The 21,112-nt window shown below is 41.2% G+C and overlaps 1 protein-coding gene across 2 annotated transcripts in view; it reads left to right on the forward strand.

The window, feature by feature from the left end:
• LOC124711911 (general transcription factor IIE subunit 1) overlaps positions 1 to 21,112 on the forward strand; it is an 87,803-nt gene that overhangs the window by 65,529 nt on the left and 1,162 nt on the right. Inside the window, exons 5-6 of one of the 2 annotated variants that reach the window (XM_047242166.1) lie at positions 1,095 to 1,320; positions 7,818 to 8,046. In XM_047242166.1, coding sequence (XP_047098122.1) covers positions 1,095 to 1,320; positions 7,818 to 8,046 — 455 coding nt within the window. Of the gene's footprint in view, positions 1 to 1,094; positions 1,321 to 7,817; positions 8,065 to 21,112 lie in introns of both variants that reach the window. The other variant, XM_047242165.1, reaches the window with a different exon arrangement.

Below are 21,112 nucleotides of genomic sequence, written 5' to 3' on the forward strand. Positions count from 1 at the left end.
GAAGGATTGTAGTGAATTTTGTGACACAGTCGCTTCACTATGACAAAAGCAACATTGCATGAAAGTGTGCAAGGAAATTAAACAACTACTGCAAAGTGTTTGAGTTTGGACAAGAGGAGAAAGCATCCACAAATGGGTATATGAACCGCTGGGTACTATACCACTACAGTGTGCAAACTCATGCAGCCTACATTTTTCAGTTTTTTTTTTTTTTTTTTTTTTGAGAAGAAACAAGCTAACATTTCGTTCTCACTCACTGTACTCTCCAGCACTTTTGTGTGACTTCTTCCTCCTCCCTAAGATGAAAATCAAGTGAAGGGTTGGACATTTGATTCAATGGAGGAAAGTCTAATAAAATTGCAGAGAGTACTAAATATCCTAACAAAGAAACACTTCCAAAGTGCACTTAAAAAGGGTAGAGAAACATTGTTATTGGTGTTTCTCTCATGCGGAGGCTACTTTGAAGGTAATGGTGCGTTATAAGATCTAGATAAGACATAATAATTTTGTAATTTATTTCATGAACTTTTGGATACCACCTTATAGTTAGCAATTCATTTTTAAAGGCATTTGCATTTGAGATGTGGCATTTGATGCTTGGGTCCCACATTTGTCAGTTTGCTTTAGTGATCTTTCAAATCATTAAATAATCAAGTACCAAAATTAATTCCTCCTGTTGATGTGAACATGAACTCTATGTCGAGTTGCATTAGAACCTTCACATCTTTCATTCTTTGGTATTTTTCCAAGTGAGCTCTGATCACCATCCGGCCGCTGTCGCCAAGCGGTTCTAGGTGCTTCAGTCCGAACCGCACTGCTGCTATAGACGCAGGTTCGAATCCTGCCTCGGGCATGGATGTGTGTGATGTCCTTAATTTAGTTAGGTTTAAGTAGTTCTAAGTCTAGGGGACTGATGACCTCAGATGTTAAGTCCCATAGTGCTTAGAGCCATTTGAACCATTTTATATGAACACCAGGTTGTCACAGTTAAGGCTGCAGTACAGCTGGTATTCTAAACAGAATTATATATATGTATTTCATTACTGACTAATTTCTTAATATGTAAATTATTGTGAACTCTGGTTGGGTTACAGATTGGACGGTAAGAAGCCTAGTGCACCATTACGGCCACCTGGTGAAAACTGGTCTGGTGAGGCAACAAGAACACAAGGCTTTGCTGTTGAAGAAGCCCGTGTGGATATCAGCATAGGAGAAGCTGGTGCTGACCAGCGACAGGCCGCAGCAGCTCAGCGCAAAGAGCGCCCAGTCTGGATGACAGAGTCCACTGTCATTGGAGCTGGTGACCCAGCAATTGGTGCTGTAAGTATTGGTTGTATAAGTGATATGAAATATTTTAGGCTATTTACGTGTAATCCAGTGTTTATAAAATTTTCTAATCACCTTACATGTATGCCTGCAAGTACACTTTTATCAGCAAGTACATAATGTTTCATGTTTCTTGTCACTTTAAGGAACGTGTTTTCTTTCATGGTTAAAATAACAAGTCAGTGTTATTTGAAACTTCATATAGTGAAAGACCCCTCCCCCATGAACCATGGACCTTGCTGTTGGTGGGGAGGCTTGCGTGCCTCAGCGATACAGATAGCTGTACTGTAGGTACAACCACAACGGAGGGGTATCTGTTGAGATGCCAGACAATCGTGTGGTTCCTGAAGAGGGGCAACAGCCTTTTCAGTAGTTGCAAGGGCAACAGTCTGGATGATTGACTGATCTGGCCCTGTAACAATAACCAAAACGGCCTTACTGTGCTGGTACTGCGAACGGCTGAAAGCAAGGGGAAACTACGGCCGTAATTTTTCCCGAGGGCATGCAGCTTTACTGTATGATTAAATGATGATGACGTCCTCTTGGGTAAAATATTCCGGAGGTAAAATAGTCTCCCATTCGGATCTCCAGGCGGGGACTACTCAAGACGATGTCGTTATCAGGAGAAAGAAAACTGGCGTTCTACGGATCAGAGCGTGGAATGTCAGATCCCTTAATCGGGCAGGTAGGTTCGAAAATTTAAAAAGGGAAATGGATAGGTTAAAGTTAGATACAGTGGGAATTAGTGAAGTTCGGTGGCAGGAGGAACAAGACTTCTGGTCAGGTGACTACAGGGTTATAAACACAAAATCAAATAGGGGTAATGCAGGAGTAGGTTTAATAATGAATAGGAAAATAGGAATGCGGGTAAGCTACTACAAACAGCATAGTGAACGCATTATTGTGACCAAGATAGATACGAAGCACACACCTACTACAGTTGTACAAGTTTATATGCCAACTAGCCCTGCAGATGACAAAGAAATTGAAGAAATGTATGATGAAATAAAAGAAATTATTCAGATAGTGAAGGGAGATGAAAATTTAATAGTCATGGGTGACTGGAATTCGAGTGTAGGAAATGGGAGAGAAGGAAACGTAGTAGGTGGGTATGGATTGGGGCTAAGAAATGAAAGAGGAAGCCGCCTGGTAGAATTTTGCACAGAGCACAACTTAATCATAGCTAACACTTGGTTTAAGAATCATGAAAGAAGGTTGTGTACATGGAAGAACCCTGGCGATACTAAAAGGTATGTAATGGTAAGACAGAGATTTAGGAACCAGGTTTTAAATTGTAAGAGATTTCCAGGGGCAGATGTGGACTCTGACCACAATCTATTGGTTATGACCTGTAGATTAAAACTGAAGAAACTGCAAAAAGGTGGGAATTTAAGGAGATGGGACCTTGATAAACTGAAAGAACCAGAGGTTGTACAAAGTTTCAGGGAGAGCATAAGGGAACAATTGACAGGAATGGGGGAAAGAAATACAGTAGAAGAAGAATGGGTAGCTTTGAGGGATGAAGTAGTGCAGGCAGCAGAGGATCAAGTAGGTAAAAAGACGAGGGCTAGTAGAAATCCTTGGGTAACAGAAGAAATATTGAATTTAATTGATGAAAGGAGAAAATATAAAAATGCAATAAATGAAGCAGGCAAAAAGGAATACAAACGTCTCAAAAATGAGATCGACAGGAAGTGCAAAATGGCTAAGCAAGGATGGCTAGAGGACAAATGTAAGGATGTAGAGGCTTATCTCACTAGGGGTCAGATAGATACTGCCTACAGGAAAATTAAAGAGACCTTTGGAGATAGGAGAACCACTTGTATGAACATCAAAGGCTCAGATGGAAACCCAGCTCTAAGCAAAGAAGGGAAAGCAGAAAGATGGAAGGAGTATATAGAGGGTCTATACAAGGGCGATGTACTTGAGGACAATATTATGGAAATGGAAGAGGATGTAGATGAAGATGAAATGGGAGATACGATACTGCGTGAAGAGTTTGACAGAGCACTGAAAGACCTGAGTCGACACAAGGCCCCCGGAGTAGACAACATTCCATTGGAACTACTGACGGCCTTGGGAGAGCCAGTTCTGACAAAGCTCTACCATCTGGTGGGCAAGATGTATGAAACAAGCGAAATACCCTTAGACTTCAAGAAGAATATAATAATTCCAATCCCAAAGAAAGCAGGTGTTGACAGATGTGAAAATTACCGAACAATCAGTTTAATAAGTCACAGCTGCAAAATACTAACACGAATTCTTTATAGACGAATGGAAAAACTAGTAGAAGCCGACCTCGGGGAAGATCAGTTTGGATTCCGTAGAAATACTGGAACGCGTGAGGCAATACTGACCGTACGACTTACCTTAGAAGAAAGATTAAGGAATGGCAAACCTACGTTTCTAGCATTTATAGACTTAGAGAAAGCTTTTGACAATGTTGACTGGAATACTCTCTTTCAAATTCTAAATGTGGCAGGGGTAAAATACAGGGAGCAAAAGGCTATTTACAATTTGTACAGAAACCAGATGGCAGTTATAAGAGTCGAGGGACATGAAAGGGAAGCAGTGGTTGGGAAGGGAGTAAGACAGGGTTATAGCCTCTCCCCGATGTTATTCAATCTGTATATTGAGCAAGCAGTAAAGGAAACAAAAGAAAAATTCGGAGAAGAAAAATTCGGAGTAGGTATTAAAATCCATGGAGAAGAACTAAAAACTTTGAGGTCCGCCGGTGACATTGTAATTCTGTCAGAGACAGCAAAGGACTTGGAAGAGCTGTTGAATGGATGGACAGTGTCTTGAGAGGAGTATATAAGATGAATATCTGCGAAGTAGAGAGGATATAAAATGTAGACTGGCAATGGCAAGGAAAGCGTTTCTGAAAAAGAGAAATTTGTTAACATCGAGTATAGATTTAAGTGTCAGGAAGTCGTTTCTGAAAGTATTTGTATGGAGTGTAGCCATGTATGGAAGTGAAACATGGACGATAAATAGTTTAGACAAGAAGAGAATAGAAGCTTTCGAAATGTGGTGCTACAGAAGAATGCTGAAGATTAGATGGGTAGATCACATAACTAATGAGGAAGTATTGAATAGTATTGGGGAGAAGAGAAGTTTGTGGCACAACTTGACCAGAAGAAGGGATCGGTTGGTAGGACATGTTCTGAGGCATCAAGGGATCACCAATTTAGTATTGGAGGGCAGCGTGGAGGGTAAAAATCGTAGAGGGAGACCAAGAGATGAATACACTAAGCAGATTCAGAAGGATGTAGGCTGCAGTAGGTACTGGGAGATGAAAAAGTTTGCACAGGATAGAGTAGCATGGAGAGCTGCATCAAACCAGTCTCAGGACTGAGGACCACAACAACAACACATAGTGAAAGACACTCAAAGTGATTGTAAGATCATCAATGAATGATAGTGGTCACCAGAAATGCTCTTACTTATGGGGCTGTTGCTGTGAAACATGGTTGTGCTCCCCTTTTACAGGAAAACAATATGTAATAAAACTGTATGTGGATGTTATCAATCGTGAATATTGTCAGTAACACTGTTGAGCCTGTGGAGGGAGAGTGGATGGGGTGGGGGGTATTATTTTCTGTTTTATTTTTTACCAAATTTTAATTAATTATGAATGTTCACATTTTCATGAGATTAGTAATTAGAAATAAAAAGATATTATTTTTTTTAAATGTGATTCAATATTTGTTAATTTTTATGTCCATTTGATAATAAATATGGAATTCAAATAACCATAAAGAAAGTTGCTATTAGTGCAAATTGTACCCATGACTTCATGATTGCTAGACTTTTAGGCTACCCACTCACATATTGGCCATTTCATTATAATGTTGGATGTGATTAGTACCCGCCTTCAGAGATGATTTTTTTTCAAGAATTTTTGAGAGTAGGAAACTGAGACCCCTTTTCAGGTTTTTACTTTGGTAGTATTGGGGAAAAAGTTTTCAAATAACATGGAGTCTTCAGCAGCACAGACCCATTGTCTCGACTATTTTCTTAGTGAGGGAATGGAAAAGGCACTTCTTCACAGAAGTGAATTGTTAATAGATCACAGTTTCATGTGATCAACCACATAAACAGATAAAATATGTGTGTTTGTATAACTGGCTTGTAAGTCCATTAAGAAGTTTCTAATTGGGAAGTACGGAAGAGAGTAGAGGGGGGGAGGGAGAGGGAGTGCTTTCTCTGCTATAGATCTTCTAAATACTTAAAAGAAATTTTTCACTATTATTTGCTGTGTGCTAATAAAACCATTTTATGAAATTTCAAAATGTCACCATTCCCTTTTTTAAACTAAGTGATTAATAAATTTACTGTTCAGTAACTATCAGTTACTAATATTACTAAACTGCTGCCCTCAGATCTATAACATTTTTGTTCGGGAGCAAGGAAAGTGCCAAATTTTGTTATATTTTGTAAAACTGTTATGTCATTAAAAATTACCTATTGCACATTGTCATTTACACAAAATTCTCCTGTTCCTAATTATGCATGGCAGTTGTGGCACCTCTCTCCATAAGATTTACGTGAATGTTCATAGAGACTCGCAATGAAAATTTGTATGAATGTCAACTTTTTAAAAAACATGCAAACTGTTTTCAGACATGTCATTTGCTTATTTACAAATGAAATAAGTATGGAATTCTGTGCCATTTGTAGACTTAATTTTAATTTTAGCCTATTAGATGGATAAAATAGTCCTATAAGGATGTACCATATCCAAAATAATTAACAATCATATCCCATATGAAGAAGCATATGTAATAAAATGGCAGCAGGAGATGAGATTCAGTGATACAGTTTGCATATTGATGATTTTTAGTAATGTTCCCACTGTATGATATGCATCGTCAATTCTACAGAATTTTTTTATTGCAAACAAATTTTTTTATTGCAAACATTTTTTATTGTATTTTGAGCTTCTGATAACACAAATGGCATCATAACCAGTTTTGACAGCTTCAGATTACACAAATGGCACCATAACTAGTTTTGACTTCTTAGCAAGTAGTCTCCAAATGATTTGAAAGTTACATAGTAACTTGTAAAACCTCATGGACTTTCTTTTCTACATAGTTCAGCTAGAAGATAATTTCTTACTTATCCAAGAAATTTTTAAATGAAATCCCACCCTTGGTATAAATTTTCATTCGTCACTTCAGTCTGTGTGTATACATCACAGATTTTTGAGACTTAAAAAGGTCTCTGGAACCATATAGTTTCAGTGGATCTTTTGATTAGTTCCACATTCATTTCCAAAGCACAAGGGGCTTAGAATCTGTGTCCTAAGCTTATTACATGCATACCATCAAAGTAGTTACCACCTGTCTTTCTTTATTCTTTTCCTTGTTCAATTCCAATGAATGTATGCCTAAACAGCTCTTTCCTGGTGTCAGATGTGATGTGTGTGAAATACAACACAGCCATGTGCAGAAAGAAATATGGACGTTAGGTCCAATAATTAAACTGGCTACACTACAGGCTCAGGTCTCCCCACCATCGAATCCCTCTTGATGTTTTTCAGATGTGTCCATACAAAGAAAACATCATCATTCTTTGGTTCAAAGACAAGTAGATTCAAAAATACATTGAATGTTCCTCATAAAGAAATATAGCTACCCTGAGTTACTAGCTTCAAGCAGGGGTATAATGTGTTAGAATAAATAAATAAAAATTATGCCTCAGAAGACACACACATCATTATAATGTGAACCCATGGATGAAATCTTAACATCTTAGCAAAATCAAATGGTCTGTTACAGTCTCTGTTGTGTGATTTTATTTACTACAGTTGTTAAGTGTTGTAGTGCAGTACAGTTGTGTATATTGAATAGTAAATTTGTCTGTACAGTGTGTACATAAAATCTGGGAATACTTTCAATTATTTATTGCACAAGAACTAAACATTGTACAGATGTCATACATATTGCATTTTGGAGAGAAACTCTGAAAGTTTTTTTTACAAACATTCGATATGTGAACCATGAGAGTCCCGGCAGATGTCAATACGGTAATGGAATTCTTGCCATACCCGTCCTAGCATGGCATCATCGACTGTGGCAGTCGCTTCCCGTATTCTCTCCAAGAGCTCTGCTACATCACGTGGTAGAGGCAGTACATACACCAGATCTTTAATGTGTCCCCACAGAAAAAAGTCACAGGGAATGAGATTTGGTGATTGGGGAGGCCATTTCATGAAACAGCTCATTCCGCACCTGAACTTGCCATGTTTGCGACTAGCGCTGACTATCGGGAAATTACCAAACTAGGCTGTGGCGATATACATGGGGAAAAAAAACAACTTTTAGGGTTTCTCTTAAAGATGACATATGTATAATATCTATACAATGCTTGGTTCCTGCGCAATAAATAATTGAAAGTGTTCCCGGACTTTACGTACACCCTGTATTTATCAGAGAGATTTGTCATATGTAAAACTCATGTCACCAACTGCTGTAATTTCACAGGTTGACTCTGCGACACCTGTGATCACAGAGCCTGCAGCCGAAAAACCATCAGCAGGCAGTAATCGCAACCAGGAGGATATCATGTCAGTTCTGCTGGCTCATGAGAGGCGAAGCGGCGGAGCAGGGCTGTCTGGTTCAGCAGCCAATGCTGCAGTCCGGTCTGTGTTGCCTGGTGCATCCAGCCCAGCAAGTGACAGCAGCGGTGATGAGCAGGTCACGGGTGCTGTGGGTACGATGCCTGACACAAGTCAGTATCCACATTTCATTTCTTACCTAGGATGTGCTGCATATTATATTTATTTCTGTCTGACATGTTACTTACATCCTCTTGTTCTCTGGCTTTTGAAATTAAGCACCTGCATATGTTGTAAGACATCTTGAAGTGAAAGAACTCTTTTTTTAAGTATTGGAATTGTAAAGTGATGCACCAGTAATAGCAGGGTTCATGCATGTGCTGGAAATGTAGAGAAGTATGGTCAGTAGGAAAAACAGTCAAGGTTACAATGACAGCAGAAGCTTTATTGATGTGTATTGCCTTTTTGAGGCATCTCCAGAACTTTTTGAGGAACTGCAGGTAACACGTTAGTCACAAACAGCCAAATCTTTTGATATGCACCTTCAGTGAAGGTGTCGGTAAAGCTTCTGCTGTCATTGCAGTCTACATTGTATCTTCTACTGAAAATATATCGTGATTTCTGCACCATGATCACAGAATGGGAGGATTTATCGAAGAAAAGTATGACTTAGTAACTGAAAATTTAAGTTTTTATAAATAGTCCTCAAGATGTTGGTTGAACAAGACATAAGGGTATGGGTCAATCGTTAATAAGTGCAAGAAATGTATTAGTACATTTGATCTGACTAATATAATAATTGGGCAATTGATGCTCAGTGATAGGAACATGCGTAGTGGCCTATAAAGGCAAAGAAGATATTCTTTTTTAAAAAAAAGAAAAGAAAAAGAAAACAAGATTTCAGAGGCTGGAATAATTAGTAAACGGAAGAGGTGTTCATGAATGTTGTTGCAGAAGCAGCTGATGTGAAGAAGTGAAAGTGTGGATGTTTTTGTATGAAGGCAGACGGTGTAAGTGTTGAGAAGGAGAGAAAGTGGTATGGTTGAAAGACGTTTCAGCATAGCAGACATCATTTTTTGCACCTTCTGTGGGATTTTGAATGATGATTAACTGGCAGTAAACTTGATCATATTGAACACACAACTGACCTTAATGTTGATGATTAATGAAAATCACCTCAACTGTATTATTACACATTTATTGTGTTACAACTAGTTTTGTGTCTTTGAACATCTTCAGGTTGCTTGCAGTTAAACAAAACAGGAAATTTGGCTAATGCTACAACATCTTAATATAAAAAAGTAGGCAGTCACTGAATTGTGCTGAAGTCATGTCATGAATGGGCTGGTTGTCATGTAATATTAAAGACCAAATCCAAGAACACTGATCATAAACATTCAGCTGACTGCACGGTGGAAGTATGTCCAGCGGACATAGCATGCTGCATATTGTAAACTGCCCAGACAGGGCTGCTCCATGTCAGAGGTAAACATAGTAATTGGCCTCTTTTTTTCCCTTCACCATGTTGTGTGCAATTACTTCATATGTGTGATTAGCACCTGTTCGTTTATTGTATAGACCTGTACAAAATTAAGCACAGCTCACATTTAGTTTTTAGCATCACAGAAAAACTACTACTTTTACATGTTCAGTGACCAGACATTATTAGTTGTAATGGCTTGTACTCCGTAGTCATGTTCAGTTTGTATGACAAATTAGGGATTCTGTTGTACCATATGTATTTACTTCACTGTTGATTGTATAATAGGTCATAAGGCATTATCAGCCTTAGGATGAGACAGTGTTGTGTAACCACTGGTGCAAGTTCTCTTCCATTGTAAATAGTTGTAGCTAACTTACAAAAAGCTCACATGTAATTTTATTAACTGCATATGATAACCATTGGCTTGGTTGCCTTACCTCTTTTACATGTTCAAAGAAAAGCACCTCTTGTAAAAATGATTTATGATCATTGTGTGAGATCAAAATTATCATTCCAGATGTATTTACATAATTATTCTGCAACTATACTTTATAATTATTCACTCATCATCACAGCTGCCAAATGATGAAGTTTGGTGTAAGATCTGTCACCTATTTCCGTGTTGTTGTGCATAATTGTATTGCTAACTTTTGTTCAGTTCTACTTTTCAATTGTTTGCATTAATTGTGCACTCTTTAATATGAATTTTATACTTAAGGTTTGGTCATTGCTTGTAACGATTATGAGTGCACAGTTGACTGATGCATTTAACAAAGGCCCAATTACAATGTTTACATATTTACAGCTGTCATGGAGTGCCACTGTCCAGGCAGTTTACTGTGTGTGTTATGCCATGTCTGCTTGCCATACTTCTGTGAAGCGGTGAGCAGGATATTTATCACTGTTCTCGGATTTGGTTTTTAACATTACATACGACAACCAGACCATTTATGTCGTAACTTTAGCACAATTCACTAAGGATTTAGTATAAAGTTGTTATCAATGTGAGTCACCTATTTTATTTGTTAAGTTGCTATAGATTTAGTCTATTTTCCTGTTTTGTTTAACTACAGGCACCCTGAAGATGTTTGAGGAAATGAAACTAGTCATAACACAATAAATGTGTAATAATACAGTAGAGGTAGTTTTCATTCATCATTAAGATCGCTTGGTATCATAGAAGAGCTTGATGATGGTATAATGTAACACAGAAATCAATTGCAAATAAAATAAGATTTATAGATACATCAGAAGCAGTCATTCCTACAATATAAACATAAAAATGCTTTAAAATAGTTATTAAGGTACGTAGATAGAAGAAATTGCAATGAAGTATTTCCCTCACAAGACAAAGTTAAATTTTAAAGCATCATTGAATCGTGGTTGACATGAGGCTCAGTGGGTAGGTAGGTTGTGTTATAACCTTTAATCACCAATAATTGCATGGATATTCAAACACACTCACTTAGAAACAATAGCTCGTTACATGATAACAACTCAGTATCTCTTATTCGACTGCCGTGCCGTGACATGCGGCCAGTGCCGTTCGTAGCTAGGTGGCGCTCCCGCGCTCAGCCGAGTTGCGGAGCGCCTCTATCGCCGTTTGCGCGTACTGTCGTGGTGGCACTGTTAAATGTCATGGCACTGTCACAACACTTTCCCCCTCTTGGAAAAAAAAAAGAAAGAAAGCCACTCACTTCCTTGGAGACATGGACAGTGCGGAGACATCCATGGCCTCTTGTGAGGCCCCAAGAAGATTCCGCAGAGAGACACGAGAGTATGGTCGAAAATGTCCAGGACGGAAGCTCGTGCGTGGGACGTGCCTCCTGGACGAGATGATGGGTGAAAACTCCGGAGCAGCATCCATAGGTGTCGTGGACCTGGGGGTGTGCTCCAGCGAGATGGGTCCCGCAGAAGGCGGCGTCGCGACTGGGGCTGGTTCCGGCGTACTCGGCAGCGGTAGCGACGTCGGCTGCATCAACACGTACGGTAGATCGGCAGCAGCGACAGGACTGGCTTCTCGGGCTGGTGGAGGTGAAGGAAGGGGCGGTGGCACCGGCGTGGCCACCACTCGTGGGCGCATCTGGTCGTAATGGCGAACAACCATGCCGTCGTCCGTACATATTTCACAAAGCCGGCGGCCGCAAAGAGCCTTGACCACCCCTGGAATCCATTTAGGGCGAGATCCGTACCCTCGTGCCCACACGTCGGCACCCACCGAGTATTTTCCCGCACTAGGGCACATAGCACAAGGTCTGACAGGGTGAAGCAGGTGCACTAGAGTGCGCGGTTGGCGGCCATGCAAGAGTTCAGCAGGGCTGCGATCACCCAGAGCCGTGAAGCGATAAGATCTCAGAAATTGCAGCAGAGTGTCATCTGTGGAAAAATCACTAAGGAATTTTTTCATCTGGCTTTTGATAGTGCGGTCAAGGCGCTCGACCTCCCATTCGATTGCGGATGGAAGGGCGGCACTGTAACATGATGAATCCCTTGTCCAGTACAAAAATCACAGAAGGCCTGCGAAGAGAACTGAGGGCCATTGTCCGTGACGATCGTGGATGGAAGACCTTCTAGCGCAAAGATTTTGGACAAAGCCAGCGTCGTCGCCGCAGTGGTGGGCGACGGACATCGAACAACAAACGGAAACTTCCAGAAGGTGTCAATCAACAGTAGTCAATAAGTACCGAGGAAGGGGCCGGCAAAGTCAGCGTGCACCCGTTCCCATGGCTGCGCCGGATCAGGCCACAGAGAGGGCATTGTACGAGGTGCAGCCAGTTGTTGAGCACACTGACCACACGCAGCAACCATGTGGGCGATGTCCGAATCAATACCGGGCCAATAAACGTGCCTGCGGGCCAGGGACTTAGTCTGAGAAATACCCCAATGGCCTTCATGCAACAGTTTGAGAACATCTTTGCGAAGAGAGGCTGGCACCACGACCCATGGAGATGCGCCATCCGTGGCCAGAAGAACAACACCATCACGAACAGACAGACGAAGGCGCAAGGCATGGTAGTTGCGAAGGGGATCCGAAGCCCGGCCCTTGGTCCTGTCCGGCCAACCCCGTTGAACAAAACCGATCACTTGACGCAGGACCGGGTCCCGCGCAGTAGGCGACGTGACCTGCGAACCTGTAAGTGGAAAACCCTCGACCGCACGACATTCTTCCTCATCAATGTGGAAACAGAGTAGTTCATCATGATCGAAAACCAGGTCGGGGCCCATCGGCAATTGCGACAATATGTCAGCGTTGGCGTGCTGGGCCGTGGGGCGATAGTGAATCTCATAGTGAAAACGAGACAAGTATAAGGCCCAACGTTGCAGGCGGTGAGCTGCCTTATCCGGAAGCGACGCCGATGGGCTGAACAGAGAGACCAGCGGCTTGTGGTCGGTGATGAGGTGAAACTTAGAACCATACAAAAAAACGCTGAACTTTTTTAGAGCATAAATGATAGCGAGCGCCTCCTTTTCGATTTGAGAGTAACGCCGTTGCGCATCGTTGAGGGTCTTGGAAGCATAGGCGATGGGTCGTTCTGACCCATCCTCATACCGATGGGTGAGAACAGCCCCTAGGCCATACTGTCACGCGTCAGTCACCAGAACCAAGTGCTGACCCAGACGGAATGTGGCAAGACAAGGCGCCGACTGCAAATGAGCCTTCAGGCGGACAAAAGCCTGCTGACACTCGTCGGACCAACAGAAAGGGACGTTTTTGCGTAACAGCTGATGCAGAGGATGAGCTACTGCTGCCGTGGTTGGAATGAATTTGTGATAGTAAGCAATCTTGCCTAGAAATGCCTGAAGTTCTTTGACCGTAGACGGCCGGGGTAGAGCGTTAATGGCCGCAACGTGCTGACGTAGAGGACGTATACCCTCACGGGACAAGTGGAAACCAAGATACACAACGGAGGGTTGGAAGAACTGTGACTTGTCCAGATTGCACCGCAACCCAGCCGAATGCAAAACCCAAAACAGTGAACGCAAATTGCGAAGGTGCTCCTCAGTGGAGGCCCCCGTGACAACTATGTCATCCAGATAGTTTATGCAGCCGGGAACGGAAGCCGTGAGCTGTTCCAAAAACTGCTGAAAAATGGCCGGCACGCTAGTGACACCAAATGGTAACCGCTGGTACTGATACAACCCACAAGCAGTGTTGATGACAAGAAATTCCTTGGAAGAAGCATCCAACGGCAACTGATGGTACGCCTCCGATAAGTCAAGTTTGGAAATGAACTGGTCCCCCGCGAGCTTGGTAAATAACTTCTCAGGACGGGGAAGAGGATAAGTGTCAATGAGGCTCTGAGCGTTGACAGTGGCTTTAAAATAACCACACAATCGCAGACTCCCGTTTGGTTTAGAAACCACCACGATTGGCGATGCCCATTCGCTGGAGGTAACAGGAAGGAGAATCCCTGAAGCTGTTAACCTGTCTATCTCAGCCTTGACAGGTGCACGCAATGCCACCGGAATAGGGCATGCCCGGAAAAACTTAGGGCGAGCTGAAGGTTTAAGAGTAATGTGGGCTTCAAAATCCTTGGCACGACCCAGACCAGCAGAGAACACGGCCGAAAATTCAGAACACAATCCATCCAGCTGTTGATACGGAATATTCTCAGATATGAGGTGCACATCATCATCAATGGAGAACCCGAGCAACTGGAAAGCATCATAACCGAACAGGTTTTCAGTGCCCGCATGATCCACCACATAAAACGTGAGGGGCCTAACAACAGACTTGTAGGCAGGCCAATGATAGGAATTTTCTGTTTATTATAAGTTCTCAGATTTCGCGTAACTGGAGACAAGGGAGGGAAACCCAACTCCAAATACGTGCGAGAATTAATGAGAGTTACCGCAGAGCCAGTGTCCACTTGCATGCGAATGTCTTTATCCAGAACACGAACAGTAACAAACAACTTATTTGTTTGAGAAAGCACACAGTTAACATCCATGTCTGATGCCTCGTCCTCGTCGACAGGAACTTTAGGGGACTGACACACAGAAGCAATGTGGCCTTTTTTCCTACATGAATTACACGTGGCCCAACGTTTTGGACACGTGGCCCTGTCATGCTGTACGAAACAACATGGACAAGAAGGAAGTGCGGAACGAACCTGCTTCTGTGGTTGCTGTTTTCGCTGCGAGCGTTGCGGCCCAATGCGATGTTGTTTACGCGAGTGAACCGTTGCCACATCTTCGTTCTCCTGTGAAACAGGCAAATTGTCCATGTCGAAAGTTGACTGTACAGCGCCTACATCACACCATGCGTCTATTTGTGCGCCAGCAGCGTGAGACACTTCGAAGGATTGAGCGATGCTTAGAACTTCTGACAACGACAGGTTTGGCAGTTGTAGGGCACGTTGCCGAACTTCTTTATCAGGAGCAAGCCGTAGAAGAGCATCCCTAACCATTGAATCAGCATAAGACTCATGATGAGCGTCCATGACAAACTGACATTTCCTACTCAGACTGTGTAGTTCCACCGCTCAAGCCCGGTAAGATTGATGGGGCTGTTTACGACACCGGTAGAACGCCACGCGGCGTTTTTTCGGTAATAGTTAGACAATAAGTCACACATTTCTTGGAAGGACAGAGAGGCAGGTTCCCACAGAGGGGCTAATGAGATAGCAGCTGATAGATCCATGGGGAAATCCAAGATAGAAATAACCACTTACACATAGGAGCGTCGACAACGCCGAAAGCCAAGAAGTGTTGCCGCAAACGCTTCTCATAATCCTCCCAATCTTCAGTGGCCTCGTCGTAAGGAGGGAATGGAGGCGGAGAAGAGGAAGACAGACGATGAGTAAGCGACGTCGACAACGCCTGAATAGCAGCCGTCAGCTGTGTTTGTTGTTCAGTGAGCGCTTGCATAAGCTGTTCAATGTCTGCCCCGTCACGAACACACAAATCCACAACGCAGTGAAAAGATCCCATCCTCGTTGCCAAAAAGTGTTATAACCTTTAAACACCAATAATTGCGTGGATATTCAAACTCACTCACTTAGAAACAATAGTTCGTTACATGATAACAACTCAGTATCTCTTATTCGACTGCCGTGCCGTGACATGCGGCCAGCGCCGTTTGTAGCTAGGTGGCGCTCCCGCGCTCAGCCGAGTTGCGGAGCGCCTCTATCGCCATTTACGCGTACTGTCGTGACGGCGCTGTTAAATGTCAAGGCACAGTCACAACAGGTTGGTTTAACATTCCAGTTTTATTTTATTTTATTTATTTTTTATTTTTTAAGAAATTTTGTGTTAGATACTTTACGTTTCCCTTCATGCATCACAGTGTTGGTATATTGTGCCATAAATGTGACTGAAACTTTGTGAAGATATTATGATCATACCAGTTTTTGCAGTTAACAATTAATTTTTAAGCATGTACAATATGGAAACATGGCCTGAATTTTTTTGAAAAATGTTTAACTGCAGTTTTTAATGTACTACATGGATTTGTACTGTTCTTTGCATGGAACTATGAAGCATGGCTGTAAAATTATATTTTGGTGTTAAAAAAAATTCATAATTTTTACAGTTCCCCTTGTTATTGTTGTTGTAGTCTTCAGTCTGAAAACTGATTTTATACAGTCCTCAATGCTAGTCTGTTCTCAGCAAGTCTCTTTCTTTCTTTATAGCTACTGCAGCCTACATCTACTTGTACCTGTGTCCCATAATCAAGCTTTGGTCTGTCTCTTAATCCACCCTCCCCCTCATGCATACAATCTATGCAAGTATCAAACTAGCTGTTCCTCTGTGCCTCTTGACGCTTCTTATTAATCGTTTCTGGTTTGGCTGTAAATTTCTTTTCTCATTGATTCGCTTCGCTAAGTCTTCATTAGTTATCCCATCTGCCCTCCTAATCATCATCATTTTTCTGCACACTGCATTTCAAAAAGTCTAGTTCTTCCTGTTTGTATTGTTTATTTCCATGTTTCACTTTCATATGAGGCCACGTTCTATACAAATGTTTTCAGGGAAGATATCCTAACTCTTAAACTTTATGTAGTTGTCTTTTTAAGAAAGGTTTTTCTTGCTCTTACCAATCAACATTTTATATCGCCTTTGCTTCTTCCACCATCAGCTATTTTGCTGCCTATGCACCAAAATTCATCCAGAACTTTTAGTGTTGCATTTCCTAACCTGATTCCTTCAGCACCACGTGACTTCATTTGATTATACTACATTACAATTGTTTTAATTGTATTTGATGTTCATCATATAATCTTTTTTCTTAGGGTGTATACACCCAAGGACAACAAGGATATTTGGAGCAAATACGGGAATTTTTTTCATCTAGGGAAGACCCAGAAATCTTTTGGAACTCTAGTTTTCAGTTACATTTTTGTAATTTTGTCTGGTAACAACTAATACTCTATCACAGAATTTTACTTTAGCCTGTCACTGCAGAACAATACTGCAGTAGCTGAGAGAATAACACCAAAATAATACTCAAGTTGCAAAGAAAATGTGCCATTTACAATAATAAACATATTGCTCATACAGGCATCTGCTGGCAGCAAAATGTGTCAGAGGCTTTAGCAAGAAGTCTATGCAATACTTTGTTACAAAAAACTGCTTTTAATGAGTGTGATGTCACAACTGTTTACATTTCTAACAGGTTGCAGGAAAATATTGTGAATGGTGTTTGACAAGCATTGTTTTCACAGCAAATTTCCTTTTATGGAAGATGAATTATGTTATGAGTGATAATGTGCAATGAATTTCTTAAATCACAGAGCATTTGACTCTCTTTCAAAGTTAACACTTTGAGAATCAATGAACAGAAAACTTTTGTGCCCAGAAGACCAGCCATTTATGTCATTGTTTAAAATTTTACTAGCATGTTTGTATTTGGTGTGTCTTAAAGGGTCACACACGCTAAAAAAGATGAAGTTTCATGGTTAGTCTTCCATATAATTTTAGTTCTTTCATAAATTACAAATTATGCAATACATTTTTTTTCACAGGTGTAAATGCACTTTTCACTTGGATGAAAATATACATACAAGTGAAAGTACATGGCAAAAGTATAATTATCCTACAAAATGTGTGAGGTGTGTTCTTGAACAATTTCATATGTAATTGGCTTTCCTATGGAAAAATAAGAATGCTCGACAGAACATATTTTCAGCCAGGTAACTCATGAAATTAGATGCACAACAGTGAAATTTTCAGAAATATGCAGTTGCTACAATTTAAGCTGTGCTCTTTGGCTCCGTGTGAACATCTGCTCTCGTTAGCTGCCAAGATCAGGTGGCATGAGCTAAGATTAGCTGACAAAAGTGCATTGTGTAGCACAATCTCGATTTCAGTGCTTAGGAAGGTATCATGCTGTATTAGGTGGAATTTGTGTTTATACTTCTGTAATATGAAAATATGCAGTGTACATCATGCTGCACATCAGAGATTTTTCCAAAACAGGTTTTTTGCTGGATTACCATTCAGAGTATTGATGAGTTTTACAGCTCCAAGGGAAAGTATATTGTCACTTAACACAGAAAAATATACTTTCAGTTGGGTTTGGTGTATTTTCATCTGGGAAAAAGTGTTTTCTGACCTGTGAAAAAGTGTATTTTTATCCAGGAAATCTGGAATTGTTTTTTTCTTGTCCGTGTATGCATCCTGTCTCCGGACTCTCTCCAATGCGTTGTTGTGTTAGACACATTTCTGTGTCTTATTTTGTAAGATAAGTTGTAGGATCATTATCGCCTCATGTAACTCCTACATCTGTTCTGAAGACAAGCTGACATTTCCACATGTCAGCTTCTATCAGTCAGCCTATTCTTCTGTTGATAATTTGTGCCAGTATTTGGAAATCATGACTTATTAAAGTGATGGTTTAAAAAAAATTTGCACCTATCACACCTTCCCCCACTGGTTTGGGCTCCTAGATTCTTTTTATTGATTTGTTTAGATTTTTTTGCCAAATGCATATAGGTCTCATTATAACAGCTAGCAAATACAATAGTCATTAATGCTTTTGAGTCTTTGCACATAATAGTTTACCGCATGTCAGAAAGTCTATATTGCATAAAATCATCTTGTTAATTATCATATGTCTGCCTTGTTATACATCAGTGGGCTCAGAATGTTTACTGTTTTAAAATTTGTTAAGTGAATAGAGACACCTTACAAATATATATATTTTTTTAAGTTTTAATTTAACATTTTTATTATTAGTATACAGGGATACTGGCAACTTAATACCATGTAAGCCCATTAATGTAAGAGCTGGCCGGTGTGGCCGTGCGGTTAAAGGCGCTTCAGTCTGGAACCGCGTGACCACTACGGCCGCAGGTTCGAATCCTGCCTCGGGCATGGATGTGTGATGTCCTTAGGTTAGTTAGGTTTAATTAGTTCTAAGTTCTAGGCGACTGATGACCTCAGAAGTTAAGTCGCATAGTGCTCAGAGCCATTTTAAGCCCATTAATGTAAGAATTCCAGATTGTCATTTTTAATTTAGTTCTTTAGGTTCTTCTGAAAGTTGAGAGTATTTCACCTGTCTCATGAGTCTTGCATATCAGATGCAATAATTTTGTCTTGGATGGCTGTCCCAAGGATCCCAATCCACGATGACAGCTGCTAGAAGGCACTGCTATAATCTGCGAGTGCTGCTGTCACTACTGCAGTGCTGGCTACAGAGAGACGCCCGTAATACCGACCTATCAGTGCTCACACCTGCCCTCTACAGCCAGCAACATCGCTGCTCAGTCATTCAGTTGTGATTTCATTGTCCTATAGTATTGATCTCACTACAACATCATTGTTATGGTTCTGGATTCACTATGTCTTAGGTTTTCGATCCTGGTTTACTAGGTGGACTTGTTATTCCAGTGTGCCATCTTCCTTGTTCATGTTTCTCTTGCTGTCCTCCTGTTTACTCTATGGTGGTTCACTGTTTGACACCCTTGGCCAGCCATCCAGGCTTCCTAGGTTTCTGAGTCGTTCCCAGTCTTGCCAGATTTTGGTCACTATAATTGGTGATGGGGAGAAAGGTTAGTGGCATTCCACAGACGTGAGGCTGGAATAGCAACAGCAGCAACTGCTCCTGCAGCAGCAGTTCAGACAGCAGATCCAAAAGCTGTTTCAGTAACAGACTGAATTGCTTCATCAGCAATTTCAGTTTTTATTGGATTGCTTACAGATTCAGGTTCCCATCCAGGCTGTGGTTACTTGCCAGGCAGAGAGCTGTCCACACGCACTTCTACCATTTAACATTGTCAAAGGTAATTAGGACACGTATTTGCAGTGGTTGTGACAGCATTTCACTGCTTTTCAGGTTTCTGACGATACTTTCCAACAATCTCTCTTACTTACTTGGGCTTCCCTGCACCACCCTATTGGACAAAGGGCCCTAATTCCCAGTGATGGCCTTTGAACTGTTCTGCACCTCTAGTGACATCAAGCACCTGTTTAGTCCACTGTTTCACCCATCCTCCAATCAGGTGCAATAATTTTGTATTGGCTGCCCCCACCCCCCACCCCCTGCCCCCAAGGATCTCTGCCTCTGTTATCCTGGCCTGGCAAGTTTGAAAGTACTCTGGAAGGCATGACCCTTGATGACGACTGCAGCTCTGTCTATGGAGACACGTCTGTCCTGCTGGCCTACAAGTGCAGCTGCTCAAAAGTTTGCCGTGATTTCACTGCACTGTTCTATTGATCTCACTACACATAACTGATTTGGTTCTGGATTTGCTGTCGTAGGTTTTCAGTCGTGGTTTACTTGCTGTACTTGTTATACCACCACACCATCTCCATTGATTCTCCTTCTTCAATTGATGTCCAGCTGTTTACTCTTGGGTGGCTTGCTGTGTGGTGCCTTCAGCCAGTAGGCCAGCCTCCAAAGATTTTCATGTTGTTCTTGCCTTATCAGATTCTGGTCACTACATTTTCCGCTGCAGGGGCCTTGTTTCGACTTAGGTCGTTCAGTCTATGTCGAATTCTTCTCACAGTATCACATCTTCCATCTCACCTTTAACTACTTCTTTTTTCCTTCTTCTAATATCATCTTCGAGTATATTTCCTTTGTATCGACCTTCTGTATATTCCTTCCACCTCTCAGCCTTCCTTTCTTTGATTACTACTGTCTTGCCATCAATATTGATACAGATGCTACTCTTTCCCATAGTCATGCATGCTTCTATTGCTTTCCATTTTGTTTCTAGCTGTTCTTGGTTTACCATTTTGCACTTTCTGTCAGTCTCATGGAAGGACTTTATCCTGCAGTGGGCGCCAGGTAACTTATAGTGACTATGGAATGAAAGGTCTATTACTAAAACTTAGGTTTCATTAGTATTATAAATAAAAGGTATCGCTACTTTCTAAACAGTGGAAACTTGAATTTGTAGCCAAAAATTACAAATCTTGCATTTACTTGTGTGTGATAGTGCAATTGGATGTACACAGTGTCTAGTGTCAACACTCATCCAGTGTTACTGACAGTGATCGTATTAGGACAGTCTTTAAAATGGTCTATAGGAGAACTACCAAAGTGGAAGTTGTGGCTGGCTAGGGCGTAGTATAAATAGTAATGTCATCCTTTCTGTTCTGTAGCCAGTACTTTGTAAATTGGGCTTGAGCTCTGTCCCAATGTTCAGAAAGGAAGAGTGGAAAGTGGAGATTAAAATCTGATAACTGCTCTATAGTATTTCTTAATTAGCATGAGCAAGAATTCATATTTGTTTCTGAAACCTCTCATGTAACCCAATGTAATTAATATAATGCTGTAGTAGACAAGA

The sequence above is a fragment of the Schistocerca piceifrons genome, chromosome 8 (genome assembly GCF_021461385.2).
Source record: "Schistocerca piceifrons isolate TAMUIC-IGC-003096 chromosome 8, iqSchPice1.1, whole genome shotgun sequence".
NCBI lineage: Eukaryota > Metazoa > Arthropoda > Insecta > Orthoptera > Acrididae > Schistocerca > Schistocerca piceifrons.